Source organism: Urocampus carinirostris, chromosome 6 (assembly GCF_059441175.1).
Source record: "Urocampus carinirostris isolate Australia breed hairy pipefish chromosome 6, RoL_Ucar_1.0, whole genome shotgun sequence".
NCBI lineage: Eukaryota > Metazoa > Chordata > Actinopteri > Syngnathiformes > Syngnathidae > Urocampus > Urocampus carinirostris.
The window spans coordinates 6,750,001-6,775,106 of record NC_142354.1 but is presented as its reverse complement, the minus strand read 5'-3'; the positions used below and the strand labels follow the sequence as shown (position 1 = coordinate 6,775,106).

Genomic DNA, 25,106 nt, shown 5'->3' with positions numbered 1-25,106 from the left:
TTTTTTAATTGGCTCATTGATTCCTTCTCTCCTTATTTTGGGTGTCAACTAAACTATGAACTTATTCTATCAGCAGGAAACACACTGGACTGATCACTTCAGAGACGTATAACCACTCACACTATATCTAGGGGGCAATTTAGAGAAACCAATCAACTTACTATGCATGCTTTTGGAAGGTAGGAGGAAACCGGAGAAAACCCACACTGGCAGAGGGGGGACATCTCCATACAGGGAAGCCGGTATTTGGAATTGAACCCAGAACCTCTAAAATATGAGGTAGATGTGTTACAGGGGTTGGCAACCCAAAATGTTAAAAGAGCCATACTGGACGAAAAAACAACAACAATAAAAAAAATGTGTCTGGAGCCACAAGAAATTAAAAGCTTTTTAAAAGCTTTATAAGGAATGCCACAATTGCTGTGTGTATCTATATTAGCTATATTAGGCTAAAATCAAAATGAAAAACGTGACTACTCTACTGTAAGATAACTCCTTAAGTTTAACGTCATTACAATATTAATGAATTACAGTATGTTTCATTTCATAGATAAAATTAAAGAAATGCAATGAATCAATCAAATTATTTTTGATTTCATTTTCATTTGGCGGATTAGAAAAACAACAACAAAGAGGAATATGTGGAATATAACGGGCACTTATCTGTGAAACAAAAGGAGTGCAATAAAACGTAGCATGCATTTATAAAAACAAAACAGCAGCCTTTTGATAAGGTCAAGTAAATGAAATCACATTCATGCAGTTTTCCGTTTGATTTCTGTGCAAATGTCAAACAAGTCAGTGCATGGGTAAAACACAGCATCTTCTCTTTTCTCTCTCTCTTTTGATACTATAAGCAGCCGTCTTCGGACCTGAGCAACAAAGCGTGAATAATATCTCCAGGTTTCATTCAAAATATATACTGACAGAAATCAGAAATCACTTAATAAAAACAGCTACTTTGTTACGAAAACGTGGTTATGCCAGCATTGTGCTTTTACCCGTTGTTTTTTTTTGTTGGAATTAGGAAAATGTAAAATGTAATTATACACCAATGAATACGGTATATGAAAAAAAGTTGAAATGCTCTCTGGTATGGTATGGAGTTGGACCAAATGTGGAGGCAGGCAGTAGTTTGGGAACCACTTGTTCAAACAGAATACAACGTCAACCAGATGATGAATGTGCTGTATCTGAGACAGAATGGGATAGTTTACAAAAAAAACAGCCTGGAGAGGGATAGGCTATGCCAGGCTGTGCTTGCCCAAGACACACCACAGAAAGTGATGTCCCCGCGACCTAAGTGTTTGACCCTCGTGTTGTCTTAATCTTAAGGACCATTTTTGTACTTTTGCTTACATTGAAATAAAAACAACATTTCATTCTTCTACTCTTGGGACCAATTTAGAAAAAGTCATAACATCCATCCATCCATCCATTATCTGCACTGCTTATCCTCAGTAGGGTTGCTGGGGTGCTGGAGCCCATCCCAGCTATCTTGAGGCAGTGGGCAGAGAAAACTGTGAACTGATTGCCAGCCAGTCGCAGAGCACACAGAGACAGACAACTCACTCGCTCCTTCATACCTAGGGACAATTTGGACCGGCCAATCTACCTAACATGCATGTTTTTGGAATGTGGGAGGAAACCGGAGCGCCCGGAGGAAACCCATGCAAGCACTAGGAGAACATGCAAACTCCACACAGGTGGTTTGATAGAATGACCTCAGAACTGTGCCGCACATGCGCTGCCGTGCTGCCAAAAGTCATAACATTTAAATTTAAAAACATAATTCAAGGGGATTTTTCTGTGTTTTTAACAACATAGTGGCGGGTCATCTTGACCAAAGGACAATAGAAGGGTTGAGGGATCTGTGAACCGTAAAACCTCAAAGGAAAACATTTGAGGTTCGTCTTTGAGCACCTTATCTGTGAAGATAACTTTGACTGTGAGCCGTCCTGCGGAGGGCGGGATATACTTCACGGTGAAAGTGTCATTCGCGTTGGGGATGATGTCAAAGTCCACGTCAGCTTCCCGGTCTCCCACCATGTTGCTGTTACACTTGATTCCCACGCTGACATCACCTGGAAAGGTACACCCCACAGAAATTGCTTTAGAGCAGGTGTCTCAGACTCACAGCCTGTAGGCCAAATGTTAGTTTCAAGCTCAGGCCGTGATACGAAAGTTAAACAGGGTGAATCATTCGATCACTTAATTTCACAGTATTCGGTCTAGCAACCAAAAAACGATTTCTAAAGAAATCACAAGGAAGAAAACAAACTACGGAGACTCAAAGTGACTGTAACATGTTCCTAATCATTTCATTTGCCCAGCCTTTCACAAAGACGGAAAAAAATAAAAATAAAAGAAGTTAGAAGAAAGAAGAAAACAGAGAAAAGAAAAAAAAAGAAAGAAAGAAAAAAGGAAAGAAAGAGAACAGGAGGAAAGAAAAGAAAGAAAAACAAAAAACAAAGACAGAAGACAGAAGAAAGAAATAATGTAAGAAATAAAGAAAGGAAGGATCAAAGAAAGAAGACATGAAGGAAGAAAGGAAGAAACAAAGAAAAAGGGGGAAGGAATAAAGAGCAAAAAGAGGAACAGAACAGTAAAAAGTAACCAAAAAAGAAAGAAAAAATAAACAAAAAAGTAAAAAAAGAAAATTAAAAAATTAAGAAGGGAGAAAAAAGAAAATGTAAAGAAGAAATAAGGAAAAGAAAAGAAAGAAAAAAGAAAAAGGATACAGAAAAAGAAAGAATATAAAGGAAAAGAAAATTAAGAGAGAAGGAAAAAAGAAGAAAAAAGAAACACTTTTTGAGGGGCGGTACCCATAGCAACAAGATGGTGGAAAATCATGTTATGTTAAATAAATGGACATTTCTCAACATATGAGTAGTCTAAAACAATTCACATTTATATGACAGTTCAGGTATTTTTAGAAATATTTTCAATCAATATATTGTTTTAATGAATGGAATTTTTTTTACCACTAGGAGGCATGTTTAAGCACACCAACTAAGTGCAGCCCTAGCGGATGATGAAATAATTTATTACTCATTGATTGATTTTCTTGTCTATTCTTAATGTTTTTTATTCTTAATTCTTATTTTGTGTCAAGATTATTAAAAAAAAAATACTCGAGAACAGTGAAATGTTTCAATCAGAACTTTTTCGTGGTAAACCCTATTTGACCCAAACTTGCCAGTGCCAAGCTCCAGCAGCTCCCAGGCAGTTTGAATTTGAAAACCCTGAGATTTTGAGTTTTTCTTTCTCTTATGTTGGTTTTAGATCAGGGGACGTTGCAATAATAGTCTGTGGTCTGTGCAGCCCTTTGAGACTTATTGTGATAAAGGGACGTCACAAATAAACTTGACTTGACCCAACCCTGCTTTAGATGTTCTGTAGGGGGTGCCACTGAGGGTCCGTTATTTCTCGGGAGGCTTTTTTTGGGCAATAGAAACGGGCGCCAGGGTTTGTCAGTCACGGAAAAAGAATTTGAACTATGACAGGAATGAACGTTCAGATCTGATGGCAGAAACAAGTCTAAGAGGGAGACGTAACGCTGTCTGGAGAAGACAGTTTCCCGCCTTTTTTCGTCTTTGCTTTTCTTGCTAAACGGCATTCATGCCTGCACAAACTCCAATAAAACGAAAATACAAGGATTACCAGGTTTGGAGGTAGCTTCTTCCCCAAGGCCATCACCAAACTAAACAAGCAGGCAAGACTGTGAAAATTCATATCTTGCCATTGTATTGAAAACTGGGTATTCCTATCTATCTGCTGCTGCTAATTCTTATTGCATTCGTTATGATGCTTTGTTTTTATTTGCACTATTATTACGAAAGAATTGCATTTCTAACTTAGCCCAATCTCCTAGCACTGTTTTGTTTGTTTGTTTGTTTGAATCCCTTAATGACTGGTGTCGTGGGGGGACCATTTCCTGTGTGGTGTCTTGGGCAAGTACAGCCTGGTGGCGCCCATCCCTCTCTTGGCGCTATCTTGTACATATTTGTGCCCGTTTATTCCGACATTCATGGGTTCGTACACCTTTTTCATTGCCAACATTTCAATTTCTCCAGTACCATTAATGAAGAAATTCAAAGCGAATCATGGTTTTGCAGATCCACAAATATATCTTGCGATTCACATATGCGATTTTTAAACTTGGGTGTGCATTTATCAAGACATGATTTTTGGATCTTGGGTAAGTCTTGAATGTGTGTGTAAATATTTTTGAGACAAATCTCTCTCCATATAGGTGTTGGGTAAAAATGACGGTAATATGTAGCTTACATTATCAGTTGCAGGAAGTTCTTACCGATATGATTGACCACTAAGAAACGCTGCCTTCCTTTTTTGCATGAGCCTTAATGAATGTCAATAATTGATACGTAATCCTTGCACTAATACACATATCATAGTGCCCTGTTTAAGAGGAGCATGCACCTGTTGATGACATCTAATGCTGAATGCAATTACAACTAATGCCAGCGGCCATTAATTAGGAGGGGAAAAAAATAAAATGGCAAAGCAAAGCCACCAAAGAGCAGGTTCTGTGTCTTTTTTAAGCAGACTTGCTGTGAAATATGGCAACATTTTCAAGCATTTACAAAACCTTTACCCAAAACGCAAGCACTTTTCAATCCTTGAAAACAACATCAAAATTTAGCCATTTTCGAGGATTTTAAGTACTTGTGCGGACCTTCATTTTTCTCTTTTGAGTCTTTATTACGTGTTTATCTAGTTTATTCCGGAGTGACATGTCTAATCTCATTGCAAACAATATTCACTACGTCGTTATCAGTGAACATAAAGACTATTCTAATCTACTTTATCATATTCTAAAAGAAATGATCCTTAGGGAGCAAAGAAAAGTTTTGTTTCGGGGCCATCTTGATAAAAGACCAAGATGCAACACTTTTTGGGACACTTTTATGATTAATATGATTAAGCTTGCTGTCCGTTTTTGAGAAATATGCTTTTGTAGTTCACTGAGTCTATATTTGCACCACTTCTATTGAAAAATGGAGTAGCAGCAAAAGGTTGCAAAGGAATCTTTTTTCTCTGTAACGAGTACTCGAACGTTTTTAATAGAGCTGCAACAATTAGTCTAGGTCGCTGACAAAAATCAACAACAAAAATAGCCAACAATGCATTCGATTGTAGACTATTGTCGCCAGACATCTTTTTCTATGATTTTAGTCTCTGCTGAGAGTCGATCATACGCAATAGTGTCCCTGTCTCGAGCAGTAAATATCAGAAATGGTTACGTCAACATTAAGTATGTGTACCAAATCTTCTAACGTTTAGGAGCATTTTAGCCTAGATTGTATGGCCAATAAAATTACTACTTGCAAAAGTTGGCAAAGGGGACCTTGTGTATCATGGCAGTACCTCAGTGATGCATGAACATTTAAAGAGAAAGCACATTGGACAGTTGAACGAAAGAGTCTGACTTGCCTCTGTAAGATTTAAGTATCATTCGAGCAAATATAGTCTTGATTAGATGCATTGTAAATTGTATACGGTATATTTCGCTATAAAAGGGCTGGAGGGTTATGCCAGACTTTGAAATTAAATGCATGCATTCAGAAGAAGAGTCACAATGGACTCTTTCAAAACCATTTGACTGCAAACTGTTGAGAATCATCAAGTTTTTTTTCTTACGGACGGCTGATGACCACTAAAGTTATACTTCACAAAATGCACATATTTCTTTTATTTACTGTTCTACTGCTGCTAATGAGACTGTTTTTGGTTTGGTTGGTTGGTTGGATCCCTTAACTAATTTTGATGATTGGGTTGTATCGGGACCAATTCCTGCAGTGTGTCTAGAGCAATTACAGCCAAGTGGCAGCCATACCTATCTAGGCCAGGGATAAAAAATGTTTACTTGATTTAAATTTAATATTTATTTGCCTGTCCCTAAAAATGGACAGAGGTTTTTTTACGTAAAATTTGAACTATAAGTCGCAAATTATTTCCCAAGCTTTCAACCCTGTGGTATATGCAATAATGCAACTTATTTATGCATTTTTTATAACGGCCGCCAGGGGCGCCTGAGCTGCAAAGGCAAGAGTGAGACACGTGAAATATACGTGTAAAGGAATACGCAAGTTTAATGTAACTTCACGCTGTGTGCATGAATAAAACTAGCATGAATAGACCCTCATGATGGAAAAGGAGTCAAATATAAGAGGTGCGCTAACTACCATTTTGGAAAACATTTTACGAGTCTGTTAATATGTAAACAGAAATAATGTGTAAATAATGAGTAGATCTTTTACACGGTTGGATTCTATGGATTGTCCTTGATGCAACAAAGCCATTTTCGCAAACATTCAAGGAAATTAAAAGATGGCCAAGTGACAGAATGGTAAGCTACGCCAGCTTCATAGTTTTCGGGTATCTTGTTTCAGACTGATTGTGATGTTTCTCTGATGATTACATTTTGAAATGCTTATCATATCTTGAATTCCAAGAGTTTAAGCGCCTTTGGGGTTGGACACTATTAGCCATTTTTAGCTAGAGTCACAGCATTGGTTATTTCTTTGTGCTTTTGCGAACTCTTTTCGTACGGCGTGAAGGATGACGTATTTCAGTGGATGGTGACATCATACAGAAACATATTTGTTTATCAAAAGTACAGCGGATCGTTGGGAAGTTGATGTATCGTATATGATTATAACTCTTTCTGTTTACAGCCTTTCTTTGCAAATATCTCATGTTTCAATGTGGACACGTGCGGCTTATAGTCATGTGCGGATTATGTACGTACAAAATGTTTCTTTCTTTAAAAATTTACTGGTTGCGGCTCATAATTGGGTGCCACTTACAGTCCGAATATTACGGTATTTTTGTTGTACGAATCCAGAGAAGAGGTAATATCGGGCCTAAAAAATTCCAGCCCAACCAGACCCGGTCCACAAGTAGACAGGCCCGAACCAGCTCGAATCTGACCGATTAACTTGATTATAGGGACCAGGCCAGAAGTAAACCCGAAGTGTCATTTCCGCACTGTGCGTATTTCCGCGCTGAGTGCTTCCGCACTATAGTGCCTTCTTCGGCTGAAGTACGCGCGGCGCCGAAATGCAGCGCCAATTTGCATCTTCGGCTTTACTTTGGGGTAAGTCCCTCAAATAAAGTGTGCAACCCGGAGCTAAACTATGCGCGGCTCCAAAGTGCACACTTGGGCACCCAAGTACGCATGGCGCTAAGGTTTAGTGTGTTACTCACGTAAGTAAAAACACAGTAAAAGTAGCCATCCAAATACTTACTTGGGTAAATGTAAGCGCATGCTGTGCAGATCCTCGAAAAAGAACGCAACAAAAAACGCAAGAGAGAAGCACGGCCCGGCCCGACTTATTGATTTAATTTTAATGACAAAGTTCTGACCTCTAATCCACGGTCTGTTCATTAAAAAAAAAAAAAGGAAAAAAATACCATTGTACCTTTATTTTTCTTGTGTTTGTTCTGCTTTGCCACCTAATTAAATATTTGTCATGGTAAATTTAAGAAAAGTTAATCATTATCTGAATATTTGACAAAATTTTTCAATGGTCAGTGAAAAGTTGAAATAGTTGTTAGTTGCAGCCCTACTTAAAATGAGGCCATAGAATTCTGTCTCGGGTTTCTCCTTATATAGTTAAAATAATTTTTGAGCAGAGAATTCATAATATTACAAAAATTGATCATTGCGCACACTATTTGGACATTATGCATTTCAGTTGTCTTTTCACTGTCTGATCACAGTATGGAAAACTAGATTAGGTTTAGCAGAGGTCTAGCAGTAGTAAAAAGAAAGCAAATAATTTTTGATTGTTTCCTTATAAATAATCATTACCATCTCCTGCGGTCGAACAGTCAATCGTGAAATGCGTGGGTTCGTTAGCTTTTAGTCCGGTCTTTTCCACTCCCGGGCCGGAAACTTTCACCTCGCTTGGGTGGCTGCCTTTGCCAACGTTCACCTACAACAAAAAACATTTTTAAATTGGATTTGAAATTGACATAAAATCAATTCAGTTTATGTTTCCTTGCATTATGTGAATCATTTAACCCCTTAAATCAGTGGTCGGCAACATTTCCTGTACCACAGACCGGTTTAATGTCTGACTATATCCTCGCGGCGCGGCCCAATGATAACATTAGGAATAATAACAATAGCAATAACAATAATCCCAAATTCACTGTGTAATCACGAGACCACTAAGGATCTACATAGCCAGCTTTGGGCACGTTGCTTTATAAAAGTATTTAGTTACACTTAATACTTCTTCCAAAAAGAAGAAAAACTGAACTACTCTATACTAAAAGTAACAATTTATTAGGAAAGTAACTATTTCTGTTACTGTGAAAAACAGGTTTTTGTATGTCAAAGAATTTGAAGATTTCCGGGCAGTATTCGAGTCACTTGAATAGAGAACAGACAGGTAGTTGTGTAATAGAACCTTGTCATATTTTTTGCACCTCACCAGCAACAGATTTCTCCTACACTTCAAGTTCAACAAACATAAACAGTAAACGATGTAATAATCAGCAGTAAACAATTTAAGTGGGTTTAATAAAATGAATGGAAAAATAGAATAAAAAAGAAACTGAAGAAAAACACAACAATTAAAGGAAAAAAGAGATAAAAGGATAAACACATTTATTTAAACACATTACCAACAAAAGTTGGTTGCTGTCAAAACTCAGCCCTCATTCGCCTTTTCTTTCGGCCCATTAGTAAATACTATATTCATAATCACTATTTAACAATATGAAAGTCGCCATTTTGAATGGTGATATGATCTGAAAAAACATGACATAGACAATTCATAGCAGAGCAGAAAAAACGCGCCGCCGAATATAGCGTCAGGTGCGCGTGGGCACGCTGCCGTTGCAGTTACTGAAAAATATAATACTTTACGTAACGGCGTTATTTATATCAGTGTCATTCCCAACACTGACATGACATAGTTTCAAGGCATGAGATTTTATCACATCATCACACTATTTTTACTATTTTATGGTACAATGTTGTACAAAGTTTTTTTGGCTGAACCCCTTCCCAGAATGCTCCTTTACCATAAACAAAGTGTGATGCTGAATTAACACATAACACTTTTTCCTTAGTCATCTATAATCCTAATGGCCAAGTGGTTAGGATTTGGCGCGATCCGGGTCCGATTCCCGCTATATTCAATGCAGAGCAAATTACTGTATTTTCCGCACTATAAGGCGCACCGTGTTATAAGGCGCACCTTCAATAAATGATATATTTTAAAACGTTTTCCATACATAAGGCGCACCCCATTATAAGGCGCTATAAGTGCATGCTGGTTTAAGATCAGGTAATTGTGCAATTTTGTAATTGTAATCCTGTGCAGTCCTTCAAGACATTTTTGCGATTAAGGGTGTCATAAATAAACTTGACTTAGCTACAGTAGAGGATGTAATTACGTTATGCAACCGTTAAATGGTGCCGCGCTAAAGGGAATGTCAACAAAACAGTCAGATAGGTCAGTCAAACTTTATTAATAGATAACAAACAAGCTTTCCACAACTCCATTCACTCCCAAAATGAATAAACAGCCGTTTTATTATTTTCTCTGAGGTAAAGCATTTTCGTGACACATTAACATCTTTGAACAACAGCAAGGCATAACATTTTACTTTTCCTCCATTTAGTCAACACGCAAAAAAAAACATCTGATATTGTGATGGTAAATTAAACTTTAGTGCAATCGCAATATAGTGACACTCGTAATGTGCAAAAACAACAAGTGCAAAACAATAACAGTAAAGCAATCATTTAGGCAACTAATCACACAGGCAAATTTATTTCATATTGTGCATGAATGCATCACTTGATTAAGGAAATGATTGAAGAATGATTGGGATGACTTTTTTCAGTGTGTGTGTGTGTGTGTGTGTGTGTGTGCGTGCTTTTATTCTTAAAAAAGACGAAACAAATGAATAATTTTAGGACAACACTTAAAACATGTGTATTACCACAGCTGGACTGGACCTGTGGAATAACCTTAAACATTAACACATTTGGCACAAAGCCGACACACTTTCAAAACGGAACATACAATGCCCATTTTTGGCCAAAATATACAGGGTGGGTTGTCATATCTTAAAAGGGCTTCTCGGAATAGTTTGGCTCTAACTAAATATGCCAAACTTATTCAATACAATTGAAAATGTCAACATGTACATTAAGAAGTGAAAAGTAAGTCTTTCGGGTAAGAACATCTCTTAAAATAACTTCTGTTCAGTTTTAATGAAAGATTACCTACAATTACAAATGTTGAGTATAAGTATGATATGAGGTGTTGCTCATTTTATAAACAAGAAACTGCCCACATTAAATAAAAAACTATAATCATACCCCAAACTAAAGTGTATTTACTTTCCATTCAATTATGCCATTACAGTGTTTTTTTTTCATTAAAAAGATTCCAGGAGATTAATTCCATGTCTTAAAGATTCACCTCAGTATGTTTTCTGAGTTACACAACAAGAGAAGGGGTAATATCTAAAGCCCAAGCCCGCATCCAATCCGTATTTCAGACCGAGTCGGGCCTAAAATGTCAATGATTACGTTTTGGTCACACAGAGCTTCTCTCTTGCAGGTCTTTTTTTTTCTATTACTATCATCCAACCATCATTGTTCTTTTTTGTCTCGCTGCCTTTCATTCTCTTAAAGTGTCCAGCTAGAGTCAAAGGACGCAATGCTGCTGAGCTTCATGGCCTGATTTTCAACTCTTTAAAATGATGGACAGCTTCAACATTTCCTGTCAACTCTTAAAAAATCCGTCAATGATGGAAAATTCTCGGTTACCTCTGGAGACACATAAACATCAAAGATGTAAATGTTTACAGGAATGTTTACCTTAAATTTTGTTACGAACGAGGCTTTAACTTCTTACCATAAATCATTTCTCCTCCTTCCAAGTCCTCACAAATTGAATATTACATTTTGAGTTTGCTTTGAGCACGGCAACGCAGTGGTTAGCGCGTGTGCGGCACAGTTCTAAGGTCTTGGGAACCTCCTGTGTGGGTTCAAATCCAGCTACCGGGGTTTCCTCCGGGCACTCCGGTTTCCTCCCATATTCCAAAGACATGCATTTCAGGTGGATTGGCCGGTCCAAATTGTCCCTAGGTGTGAATGAGCGAGCGAGTTGTCTGTCCCTGTGTGCCCTGCGATTGGCTGGTAACCAGTTCAGGGTGTCCCCTGCCCACTGCCCGATGATTGCTGGGATGGGCTCCAGCACCCCCGCGACCCTACTGAGGATAAGCGGTGCAGCTAATGAGATGAGATGGGTTTGCTTTGACCTCGGTCCTGCAAATCAAGTGAGCTGATCGGGCTAGGGCTGGGTCTGGCTTTAACACAAAGTTGGACTGGACGACTTGGGCCTGATCTTTCTTTTAAACAAAAGTGATTGACCGTGGTCCGTTCACTGTGCAAGTGACGATAACAATGACTTTCTTAGCTTTTGCATTGTTTTCCGATGGTTCCCCCACTCGCGGCAAAATGCAGCTGCTTACCCTGAAAGGGCTTTCGGCGATGCTGACTCCTCCCCAAGCCACGGCGATTGTGTGCTTAATGGCCGAGGTGGGCGTGTATGTGCACAAGTACTGGCCCTCGCCTTTGCTCTGCACCTTCACCTCCACGGGTAGACCCTCGGCATCCTGTCAGAGGAACAAATGAATTGTTTTGTGACAGTGCATGTAACAAAGATAATATTTATCACACAACCATTCAATACCTGCGCCAAGATCTTGAGTGGCCCATTGCCAGCATCCTTTGCGTTGACAGTGAATTCTGTAGGCTGATAGACCAGGCAGCCGCTCTTCTCTAACCCGGGCCCAAACGCCAGAACCTGTATGCATGTATTTATTTTCAATGTTTTTCATAGAGGTCAACAAATCTTCGGGCGGGTCGATTATTGGCACTGATATTTGGGAGTTCGACAGATATCGGTATCTGCATTTTTTTTTTTTCATTCGACAAGACGATTATTGTGTTTTATGAGGCCAAGACTCCCTCTTGCTCCTACTCCTCCCCTCATCCTCTCTCAAGCTATCCACCCTGTGTCTTTTGATTGAGGGGGGAGCCACTGAAGCAGGAGAAAGCGGCAGCTCAGCTAACTTGTCCCGACCTGCCTGTGTCCGAGATAGAAAAGTGTGTTTGCGATAAAGAAATGTGAAAAGTGGAGTTAACTTGTTTTAGAGAGGTACTTTCAGGTGGGTCCTGATAAATTAGCTCTTATCATAACATTAGTTTGTCACTCAAGCGTGTCTGTTTGTGATTTAGTGAGAGCATAAAAAGCACACTAAAGCTAAAGTCAAGTCAAGTCATTTTTATTTGTATAGCCCTTAATCACAAAGAGTCTCAAAGGGCTGCACAGGTTATTGCACAGACTATAATTTCAGATTATCATTACACCATCCCCTGATCTGAAACCAACATGAGGGCAAGTGATGAGCTCTAACCGTAACATTGGTACGTCAATTTGGCTCTAAAACCGAGCTCTGTTGTAATTTCAATTTTTACTTTTTGTTTTAGGTTAGTTTAAGTCATGTAGGTTGTATTGACATTTTTATTTATTCATTGTAAAAAAAAATCAGGAATTTATTTAATTTTTCATGTATCTTTAAACAAGTTGCTGCAATTTTATTTCCTGCACTGTTTTTTTTGTAGGTTTAGTAAAAGATTAGTCAGGTTGGTTGTGCTGAAATTCATGTTTTTATGTACTGTAAAAGGTTTCAGAAAGAAATTAAACTAAAAGTTTAATACCTAACAAGTACTCTTTGTTTCTTTTTGCATAATTAAAAATTTATTACGCTTAAGTTTTAACAGCAAATTAATATTGGTTCCAAATATAGGTAATCCACGTCCTCTTTAAAAAAACATAGCGGTCGATCCCTAGTTTATTATAATTTAGCACAACATCATTGTGTAGAAAATATGGACAAGAGGCACAATATTGCAGACTAAACATTTTTACAGGATCTATTTCATGATCAAACATAGTTTAAATCATGCGACCCTCATGGAAAAAAATGTTTGGGGACCCCTATCATTTCCCTTCTCTGATGGGGAGCCGGGGTCAGTTTGTAACAGAAAAAGTTGGACGATTCCAGGAGTGCCTAAATGTAAAAAATGTATTATTTTTTCCCAGAAAGTTACAATCAAATAATCCTTAGGGATTAAAATAAATCACTTATAATAACACTAATAATGAAAGAAATAATAAATAAATACCACTCCCTGGGTTCTTCACAGAAAAAAGGTAAATGGAACATGTCAGGGTCTGGTGCACCTCAGTCCACCACAGGGCGCCTAATTAGTTTGTAATTGGGACAAGTGTGTCCAATCACCCACACCTGTCTAATTAGCCTCGCCCTTCTAATTGACATTTTGGGATAGCTTTCTGCGTCAAGTGATTTTTATTTCTACCTTCATTTTTCACCATCACAATTTTCCAGTCCATCCTGCTTTCCGAGGTTTGTTTTATTTGTTTTTTGATTCAGTCAATTAATTGTTGTTGTTGACTGTTTTGTTACTTTATTGATATTTAATACAATTATTTTTGAATACTGTGAGTATCCTGCTTCCTGCGTGTGGGTCCATCAAAAAACACAAAAGAACATAAACTTTTTGTTGTGCTGTGCAGAGACTTAACAGGTCCAAGTTCAGCTTAGTTGTCAGAGCACTGGACCACCAGTGACTAGCGAAAAGGCAGAATATTTTATCTCCTCATCACACACTTTTTAGTTACGGTACCAGAGAAGAATATTAATTTCGTTGTGCTTTTCACGTTACAATGACAATTGTATTATTGTTCATGGGGCCGGACCAAATGAAAAGGCAAGCTGTGGCTTGGGGCTCACTGGTTTAAACAGATACTGGACAACCAACATCTGCAGTAAGTATTAAAAGAACGGAGATTTTTTTAGTTTTGTGGCGTATTAGCAAGCCCTAATTCAATAGACATCTGATCAGAGCACAGTGCATGGATGCAAAAGTAACTCTTCTGCCTTCAGGACGGAGGTAGAGGATTGTAAAATGCAGGACAACCCGTCCAAAGAACTCATTTTACACCGCTGCCATCAGACTCTTCAAGTGCTGCTGATCGAACAATACACTACAGACACGTTCAGCAAACTACAGGCACTTTAAACTGGACTATCATTGGATCATTCTTGCACTAGTCACTTTCAACTGGACAACACTTGACTACTCATGCACACTTGAGTTAATCTTGTGTTTTATCTTTTATCTTTTTTGCCTTATCTCATCTTGAGTTAATTAATCGTGTATTTTTATCTTTAGTATTCGTAATACTCTTATGTATACATCTACAGACGCTCCCCTACTTACGAACATTCGAGGTACGAAAAACGGTAGATAAGAACTTTTTTGGGGGATTTTGAAAAATATCCGGACATTGCTGTAAGTTACATTTTGGATTGTGCACCTTTTTTCCCCGAGTACAGAACAGTACTGTGGTGCTTCTTTCCACCGCTAGCGGTGTGTGGCGTTGTTGGAGCTCACCCAGCATCCACCCCAAGAAGAAATCCACTTCCTCTTTCTAGTTCATGTGTTAACATACTACTGTATCTCCAGCGCCAGACCTGATATTTTTATTGTTTGATATCTCGTGCATCCATTCAATATGGTTGGTGTAAAGTGTAAAGTAGAGGCGAGCAGTTTCTTTGAAATGAAAGTGGAATAGGGAAGCTTGATGCGGTTGAGAAAATGGTTGGATCACTTTTTTTGGACCACTATCTTCCAAAAGTAAGTTAACCTTAACTTTATTAATTTTTATAGAGCATATTATTTTATTAAATGTTTATTTTTTTAGTACAAAACAATACGGGTTACTTATACAAGCCTTAAACATACTTGTATAAACCTTAAACATACTGGACTGTCTCAGAAAATTAGAATATTGTGATAAAGTTCTTTATTTTCTGTAATGCAATTAAAAAAACAAAAATGTCATACATTCTGGATTCATTACACATCAACTGAACTATTTCAAGCCTTTTATTATTTGAATATTGCTGATTTTGGCTTACAGCTGAAAAAAACTCAAAAATCCTATCTCAAAATATTAGAATACTTCCTCAGACCAAGTAAAAAAAATAATTTTAGAACAGCAAAACTAAATCAAACATTTGAAAATGTCCATTGATGCACTCAGTACTTGGTTGGGAATCCTTTTGCATGGATTACTGCATCAATCCGGCGTGGCATGGAGGCAATCAGCCTGTGGCATTGCTGAGGTGTTATTGATGCCCAGGATGCTTCGATAGCGGCCTTCAGCTCATTTGCATTTGTAGGTCTGGTGTCTTTCATCTTCTTCTTAACTATACCCCACAAATTCTCGATGGGGTTCAGGTCAGGGGAATTAGCAGGCCAATCAAGGACAGCGATGCCATGGTCAGTGCACCAGTTACTGGTGGTTTTGGCACTGTGGGCAGGTGCCAGATCATGCTGGAAAATGAAATACTCATCTCCATAGAGCTTTTCAGCAGATGGGAGCATGTAGTGCTCTAAAATCTCTTGGTACACAGTTGCATTTACTCTGGACTTGATGAAACACAGTGGACCAACACCAGCAGCTGACATGGCTCCCCAAACCATTGCTGACTGTGGGAACTTCACACTGGATTTCAAGCAACTTGGATTTTGCTCTTCTCCAGCCTTTCTCCAGACTCTGGCGCCTTGACTTCCAAATGAAATGCAAAACTTGCTTTTGTCTGAAAAGAGGACTTTGGACCACTCTGCAACTGTCCAGTGCTTCTTCTCCATAGCCCAAGTCAGACGCTTCTTCGGTTGTCTTGAGTTCAGAAGTGGCTTGACCATGGGAATACGGCTATTGTAGCCCATTTCCCGGACACGTCTGTGAACTGTGGCTTTTGATACCTGGACTCCAGCTTCAGCCCACTGTCTTTGAAGCTCCCTCAAATTCTGGAAGCGGCTCTTCTTCACAATTTTGTTAAGGCTGCGGTCATCTCTCTTGGTTGTGCAGCGTTTCCGGCCACATTTTTCCCTTCCAACAGACTTTTTGTGGATATGCTTTGAAACTGCACTCTGTGAACAGCCTGCTCTTTGAGAAATTTCTTTTTGTGTCTTACCCTCCTGATGGAGGGTATCAACGATGGTCCTCTGGACAGCAGTCAGATCAGCAGTGATTTAGTTTACTGAACCAAGCTGAGTGTTTTTAAGGCTCAGGAAACCCTCGCAAGGTGTTTCGAGTTAATTAGATGATTCAGGTGATTAGTTGAATAGCCTACTTGTATACTTTTTCATGATATTCTAATATTTTGAGATAGGATTTTTGAGTTTTCTTAAGCTGTAAGCCAAAATCAGCAATATTAAAATAATAAAAGGCTTGAAATAGTTCAGTTGATGTGTAATGAATCCAGAATGTATGACATTTTTGTTTTTTTAATTGCATTACAGAAAATAAAGAACTTCTAATTTTCTGAGACAGTCCAATACATTCCATACAAAATATAGCACTGAAGCAACTTACGAACAAATTTAACTTAGGAACAATTGTCCGGAACTTATCAAGTTCAAAGTAGGCCAGCGTCTGTATATAGTTTACTAGTTTCTTGGTTCTTTACTGTGCATAAGACATAAACACTTTGAATCTGAATCTAAAGCTGTTTACCTTCTCAGGGTGGTTGCTATGACGATCGGGTAGGATGTAAGCCATGAAAGGGCTGAGCTCGATGTCATCATCGTCGCAGGTAACGTGCACGGCATACTCGCCGGGCTCGGTGGGCCAGTAGCGTACATCGCACGATCCGTCATTCTGGTCCTCGCACTCGATCTTGGCTTGGGAAGGGCCCTCGATGGCAAAGCCTGACCACCAAATGTGCGTCAAGTTATTTTACACTACTGTTCAAAAGTTTGGGGTCACACGGACAGTTTTGTGTTCTCTATGAAAAAGTTACACTTTTATCAATCAAATGAGTTGTCCAATGCCTGATCTTTTGCCCATATTAATCTTTTCCATTTGCTGGCCAGTCTGTTATGGCATTTTCTTTCCCAACCTTTAAGGCCAAGATCTTGGATTCGCCTTTTCATTGTAGATGTTTACACTAGTTTAGTGGGTTCGGTTTAACGTAGCTGCAAGTCTAGGACCTGTAATATGTAAATGGTAAATGGTCTGCATTTATATAGCGCTTTTCAAGTCAATGACTTCCCAAAGCGCTTTACAATGTGCTTCACACTTACCCATTCACACACACTCGCACACACTCACACACCAATCGCGGCCGTGCAGCCATGCAAGGCGCCAACATGCTTATTGGGGGCATTAGGGATTCAGTGTCTTGCCCAAGGACACTTCGACATATAACACGGAGGAGCCGGGAATCGAACCTGCGATCTCTTGATCCCAAGACGAGCGCTCTACCTCCTGAGCTAATGCCGCCCGACGTCTATTTCTTAATCTAGAGACTCAAATGCACTTGCAATTTTGCAACTTATCTTTCTATTCTGTTTAGAGCTTGTTTCCGCTGTTTTCTAAAAAGAACACCGTTGTAGGATATCTTAGTTTTTCGGCAATTTCTCGCATGGAACAGCCTTCATTACTTAAAACAATGGACTGTCGACTTTCACAAGAAAGTTCTTTTACTAGCCATTCTTAAAATGTAAAGGTAATGTAAGGATTTTTTATAAACTCCATCTTCTGGCTTACGTCATCATTCCAGCCTGTCAAGTTCTTGTGTGCCTCGTCCAAGTATGGGCATATAAGTTCGCCCTTGAATATACTCTTCTTTTTTCCTCGTTTTTTGGGATGTGGGTTGGCGTTTGATCTGTGTTTGAAACAGTCCTGGTCTTTTACCATTTTCAATCTACACTAACAGAAAACTGCGTGGACAAGAATGAAATAACACAACCCCATCCCCCTTCTGGCTTCTTAATCTGTTGTGAGTCGCGAACAGCTCTGAGAAAAGTAAAATAAAAGCAGCTAAGACGCGGTGGGGGAAAATAAGCTCTTCGAATTCAGTTGGGCATTGTTGACACATACCTAAAATATTCTACTTTCAACTTTTTAAGGACACATCAAACGACGTACCCCACCTTTAGTCACACCCACAAATGTAATGTTCAAGATACTGGACTGGCTAATCGCCCATTATGACTTCTAATGCAATTAGCAAACAAAATGTACCATTATAACACTGGAGTGCTGCATGCTGAAAATGGGCTTCTGTACACCTATGTACAGTAAGAATTGCATTAAAAACACACACAATTGTAGCTAAATAGTCATTTATTATGTGAACAATGTATGGATTGTATTTTTAATTAGTTTATAGAAAAAAACAAACCAATGTGTTTCCTTAGGAAATACATTTTTAAGAGTCCACAAACTTGATTGATTGTGTATGTTCATCACACTTTTTTCATGTTCTATATCGACTCACCTAGAACTCCAACGTCACTGCCCACAGACTCCACCACAAAGATGGAAGGTTTCGCCACAACACCACCTTCTAGACCCGGACCCCACGCCCGAATTTGTTGTGGTTCCGCTTCGGGGCCAACAACAACCTCAAAGGGACTGATGAAAGAACACAATATTTTCCACACAAACCTCTAGAGCAGAAAAGCCTCACTTTTCAGACAGAACTCGCAAAGCCAAATATTATTCAACCTTTCAAGGTAATGATAACACAATTTTTTGAGTATTTTGTTTTACTTTGAGTTTTCATTTTTTCTTAGAAAGTGTTAGTCCAAGAGTTTCATGTTTGTTATTCCTTTTTTTTAAATACTGCCAATAACTGTTTCAGTGACATAAAAAGGGGGAATTACATGTAAATAATTTAATCTGCTTTTACCATTTGACACATGCAAAGACATTTGCTGAGGATGCCAAGGTTCTTTTCTATTTTGACCATTAACGCACACAGTTGTTGACTACTTTTGACACAACTGGCCAAGCATGTTGCTGTTGTATCATCTTCACACCTCTAAGGTAAGGCCAGATCAGCATTTTGTAACCTAGGAAATTAAATAAAAAGAAAGATCTCAGGGAGGATCTTTTAGAACAGGTTGGCACTTTCTTGTCTGTGGGTTTTGTATAGTCCTCTCCTGTTCTCCTTGCAAGTTCAAAATATTTGATGTCTTCCCTCTATATTTTGAGTGTTTACTAAACTATAAACTCATCAAAAACTCCCTTTTCAGAAAGATGCTTGATTTTGGTTAACTAGGGCTCCAAAAACCTAACAATTGATGGAAGAAAAATCAATAATAAAATAAATCACCAACTATTTTCATAATTGATTAATTGTTTAGATACCTTTCAGCGAAGAATTTGATAAGAAATTCAGAATTTGATCCTCAAAGTGTAAACAAAAAATATTTGCACGCCTTTCCAGATAGAAAACCAATTATATTGTGGTCAATCAAAATCAAACATTTCACTGATGGAACCAAAACATTGTGTTTAAAACTTATTTTTTAACAAACTTTAAAGGGACAGTGTGTTATTTAAAGCAGTCTAGTGGTAAAAAAAAGTATTTCATTATGAAAAACAATATTAATCTAAAAATAAGCAAAATAACATGACCTGTCATATAAACGAGCATTTTATTTAATGGTCATGGGTCGAACAATTTGCATTTATTTTACACAAGGATAATGGCCCGGCATCCCTGGGTTTGGCGTTGCTGGGCATTCTACTTGGGCGGGGATATAGGGACCATGGTTTGTTGAAAAAGGGCCACGAGGGAGTGCCAAAAATCTGCATGGCTGCATGCAACTCCAAAGCCGCTTGTACACAAAAAAAGATGTTTAGCGATTTTGTTAGTATTTATTGAGGGTGCCTTGACAACAAACCTCGCTAAAACACTCCTAGCCATTTCGGAGCCTATATACCAACACCCATCCAAATCGAGATTAATGTATATGTTTGGATTAGATTTAGATAAGATAGATATGAGCCTTGCATGAAGGAAGTTGACATAAATGTCCACCATCGTGCTGCTACAGCTACCAAAAACCTTGTAAAAGCCTGTGCAAAAAAATGTGAAAAAAATTGTGCAGTTCGGTCACTTTGAAACTCCAAAGTGTGTATTCTTCCTTGTTCTCTGTAGCACTAATTTTTGGCTGCACGACACAATACAGCAACATGTATTGGTCAAAAAATACATACTGTCCTTCTAATATTGGTCAGTCCACACATGTGGGTGTTACTTTTAGATTTGATTCACTACTGTTTGAGGTCTCATTCATACAAATTATTTTGGAGATCGATGCTTCCAACAAAAGCTTTTTCTTATAGAAACTAAGATCAACGTATTTGTTTATTTTTTATGTATTATATGAATCAAACAATAATTAAATAATGACACATATCTTTTTTAAAATGACATAATAAATCAATGTAAGGTTTTAAGATACAGTGATTGATATGAAAATGTTTTGTATTTGTTTAATTATGGGAGGTAAATAACATATTAATCAATTAAAATACTGTAATCCTATACTAAGCCTTATACTGTACTAACCCTTATACCTTACTTACCCGAAGCCGTGAACTTGAATGCCTAGTCATCGGTAAGTAAATCTATAGCAGGTTTTTCCTGCTTGCTCGGATTAATTAGCCAACACTTCCCTTGGAGGTGAGTATCACAATTTCAAATGCCACTTAAACAGGTAGTTGTGAGGTGGATTCAAGTCAGATGAGGAAATCAAAAATTTTACTTAGAAAGTTTAATTACCCACACTTCATTTTTAAGTTATCATCCAAAAAAACTTGCAAGATTCCAAAGCTCATTCACACACATGCACGTACACACCTCACCTCTTGGGGATGTGCTGCCCACTCCACGTTATTGAGACTGTATGTTTTCCTTTACAGATGGGGTAATACTCGAAGGAGTACACTTTTTCCAGACTGGGCATCTGCTTCAAGTTCATCTCGTTACCCTCTGAATGACAACACACATAATTTTGCTGAGTAGTTCTATATATATGAGAAACATGCATGCTGACAATAATCTGATTTGACCATTTTCGTTTCTTTGCTTAAAAAACCCAACAACAGAGGTATGTAGAGTACCCAAAACATTTACTCAAGTAAAAATACTTCAGAATAATATGACCCAAGTCGAAGAAGAAAGTACAGTAGTTATTCAAATAATTACTTGAGTAAAAGTAAAGAAGTACTTAGTGAAAAAAATCTCAAGTACTGATTAATTGTAGCAATGACGTATTTCTGGATTCAAAAGAAAAAAAAAATCTGATCATCAAATTCCATCTTATCAACAATGAACTACATTTAATTTAAAAATAGATCTAAATAATAAAAGTAAATCCAAGAACGTTGATAAACAATAAAATAAAAGTATAGATCAAAGAAATTAATTTAGCACAAGTAGCAAATTTAAAGCCCCAGTACTTTTTTTAACAGGCTCTGCAGGCAGAACAAAAAGCTCGTCCATTAACTCTATAAAGAGTGTGTGTCTGTGTGTTTGTTTCAGTCTCAACGCTAAGGAAAAAAAAAGAGAATGAAAAAGGACAGCTTTTTTTGGAGGTCCCCTTGGTCAGTATAGTACCAATCATAATATAACATTATGCACAAAATGAAATAATAATTTAGAAAAGAATCTATTATTTTGCCTAATTATAGTAGCCTTGTTTTCACTTTACCCACACAAGATGTTGCTGTGTTGAGCAACTAATTTAACTATTTCTACAAAGCAACTTTAATGTCAAGTTCAAGCAACTCAATCTCTGAAGAACACACAACCAAATGTTAATCAAAAATATTGACTATTCAGTGAAACAACAAATAAACTATGTAATATAAGAAAACACTTTACATTTGTTATGTAAAACACATTGATGAAAAACACAAGAAACACAAATTAAAATATGTACAAATAAAATGAAATACAAAACAATTTTTAACTTTTTCTAATTCAACAAATTTAAAGTAAAGACCACCTAACGACACATCACTAATTTAGGCTAGAGTGAAATGTAAACTGCACGGTCCACCACTTAAGACCCGTACTTACGTGGAGGGAATTTAAGTTATGGGTTCAATATAACAGAGTAAAAGTACAGTCTCTTCTTCACAAAAGTACTCAAGTAAAACTATAGATTTAAAAATACTTCTAGAAGTACAAAATGCCCCAACACTTTTGAGAATCATTTATAAATGTAACGGAGTAAATGTAACTCGTTACTACCCACCTCTGCCCGACACCAAAGTCTGATTCATCATTTTTGTTCCCCCCAAGATATGTTCATTTGAAGTTTACATAGGTTCCCTTTTTTTGAAGGTGACTCTCAGACAGGATGTGATATCACATATGGCTTCCAGTAAGAAATTATTGACACATGCCATCATTATTATCAACAGCCCTCTGCTGTTGTTGTTGTCCATTCGACCCAATCCTCTGTAAGATTCTAAAGATATCCTTTTGTTGTTATTTTGATGTGTTGTATTGAAATTGCTGATTATGTGGATTTTTTTTATTGTGGAGTGGTGTCAGTTTTACTGTGTTTTGGATTAAAGTGAAGATCAGACGCTAATCTTGACACAGCACATTATCCAAGAAGAGTTACTCTTCTGCTAATTTGTGTATCATACACACACAAGGAGAGCCGAACATCTTTTAATAAGTAAATTCCTAAAAAAAAAATCATTCATGTTAAATAAACTACTTTCTTCTTAATGAGTTCTTTCTATTTAACAAAAACAGTCAAAATGTTGAAATTTCTATCCTTTGAGCACTGACATGATTCTACTTACTGGGATCTTTGACAAGAACCTTCAGTTCTCCACTGCCAGCATTCCTGGTGTCTACCTTGAAATCGCCCACCTGTTGCACCCTCATACCGGAGCCCTGCAGGCCACGGCCAGTCGCCCTGCATGCGCCTGGTAGACATGCTGAGGGACCCACAAAATGTAAACATTAGCATAGGAAAATCTTTCATGATTTAATTTGTTGTGTGCTATTAATTGAGTTCAATGTTTTGGAATACTGTTGGAATGTGTGGCGTGTACAAATTTCTCAAGTGATTATTTGGTACAAATACTGAAATGATAATATGGGGGACCGATACGGCCATATGAAGACAAAAAATATAAATTGATACCTACAAATAAATGCAATACAAAAGTTTAAACACATGAATAAGGTTATACCTAAATATATGACATAAAAGCACTTTATTCATATATTAATGTATTTTGCCATTTATTTTGTAACTTAGAAATAAATGGAATAAATGGAAGCTTTTAAAAACGCTTCTTCTTTTTCTTGTTTATTACGGTATTTATTTTGTTGTGAATTTTGCCATTTAATTTGTCAGGTATTTTGTAGAATAATTTGTCATGATTTTGTAACAAGAAAATGCAATTCAAATAACGGGGCGGGACAAACTGGATAAGCTTTTCCCCATATGTCGATCAGTGATGAACATTTCAGCTGCCACACGGATAAACCCATAGTTGTGAATAACATTTTTGTGTGACAAAACACACGACGAAATACACAGCAAAATACTCTGTGAAATCCGTGACAAAACATGCGGCGAAACACAGCAAAATAAATACACAACAAAATACATGACCGAGTACACAACAAAATAAATAAAAAGATACAGTCAATAGATAGGTAAAGCTAATGGTTAAGCTCGTTATTATTTTTATTACCAATCATAATGATTGTTATTTTAGCTGTTTTTGTTATTATTACTATCATTATCAACTGTATGTCTACTATTCTTGATTGAACATTATTATTATATTGCTCTCACCATTAGATAAAAACGTATCTCAATCTGGATCTATATTTATAAACAAACAATGAGGTGACTAAATATGGAGGTGATGATGGTGAAAACCCCCCAAAAAAACTAAATAACTGGGGATACAAACACATAAATATACATCTTATTAAGAACACAAAACACAAGTCTGCACATCTTAAAGTTAAGGCAGACAAGCGGGAGCTTGATGCCGGGGACATCTGGCTCAAGCTCCCATGCCTTGGCGTTTTAATGCACAGATCAGGACACCTAGGAATGGGTGGTTATGCTGCCTGGGGGCAGACCCCTAGCAGGTCCAAAGATAATTGTATAATAGACAACACACACCACGAGCACCCATGAGAATTATTGGTTTCATAACAGATACTCTTATTATGTATTATAATGAAAATGTAGGGAAACAGCGATGATGATAATGATGACGGTAATAATAGTGATGGTGATGATGATGATGAAGTGACTGGGCATCCACAGAACCAATGTAACTATGTATATGCATGAGGGTTTTTTTTTACATCTACATTCACAAGAAATTTAGCAGCAAGACACAATTATTGAGGAAGTCTGGGCGTAGGATTAAATAAGTATATGCTTCTTCCTATTCCTTTTAGGACATATATGTTAACATTGTTTTTTGACTTGTTTTGTTTTGATCATGTTCGAAATAAAGATTGATTGATTGACGGAGACCTTTTTGAAGATCCCAAGCTGGATTAACTCGGTTTGACACTTTAGTTTGCAATAATCTGCGGTCTGTGCAGCCCTTTGAGACTCCTTGTGATAAAGGGCTATACAAATACACACGACTTGACATATATATATATTATATATACACAACCATGTATATATACATATACATACATACATACATACATATAATATATATACACACATATACACATATACATATATATATATAATATATATATATATATATATATATATACACATATACATATATATATATAATATATATATATATATATATACACACATATACATATACAGGACTGTCTCAGAAAATTAGAATATTGTGATAAAGTTCTTTATTTTCTGTAATGCAATTAAAAAAACAAAAATGTCATACATTCTGGATTCATTACACATCAACTGAACTATTTCAAGCCTTTTATTATTTTAATATTGCTGAATTCGGCTTGCAGCTTAAGAAAACTCAAAAATCCTATCTCAAAATATTAGAATATCATGAAAAAGTATACAAGTAGGCTATTCAACTAATCACCTGAATCATCTAATTAACTCGAAACACCTTGCGAGGGTTTCCTGAGCCTTAAAAACA

At 37.3% G+C, this 25,106-nt stretch overlaps 1 protein-coding gene and 1 long non-coding RNA gene across 3 annotated transcripts in view; one reads left to right on the top strand and one right to left on the bottom strand.

The window, feature by feature from the left end:
* Positions 1–25,106, bottom strand: part of LOC148363667 (filamin-B-like) — a 109,206-nt gene that overhangs the window by 34,885 nt on the left and 49,215 nt on the right. Inside the window, exons 10-17 of the mRNA XM_088337637.1 lie at positions 22,785–22,922; positions 20,826–20,952; positions 18,445–18,581; positions 16,677–16,870; positions 11,754–11,867; positions 11,533–11,676; positions 7,841–7,964; positions 1,924–2,084 (exon numbers count right to left, since the gene is read on the bottom strand). Coding sequence (XP_088193763.1) covers positions 1,924–2,084; positions 7,841–7,964; positions 11,533–11,676; positions 11,754–11,867; positions 16,677–16,870; positions 18,445–18,581; positions 20,826–20,952; positions 22,785–22,922 — 1,139 coding nt within the window. The remainder of the gene's footprint in view (positions 1–1,923; positions 2,085–7,840; positions 7,965–11,532; positions 11,677–11,753; positions 11,868–16,676; positions 16,871–18,444; positions 18,582–20,825; positions 20,953–22,784; positions 22,923–25,106) is intronic.
* On the top strand, positions 13,376–22,543 carry LOC148363668 (uncharacterized). Of its 2 annotated transcripts, XR_015850677.1 has the most exons (4): positions 13,376–13,494; positions 16,685–16,883; positions 18,449–18,682; positions 20,883–22,543. It is a non-coding gene; the product is annotated as an uncharacterized LOC148363668 (long non-coding RNA). The 2 variants fall into 2 exon arrangements; XR_015850676.1 differs by lacking the exon at positions 20,883–22,543 and having other exon boundaries at positions 18,449–19,072.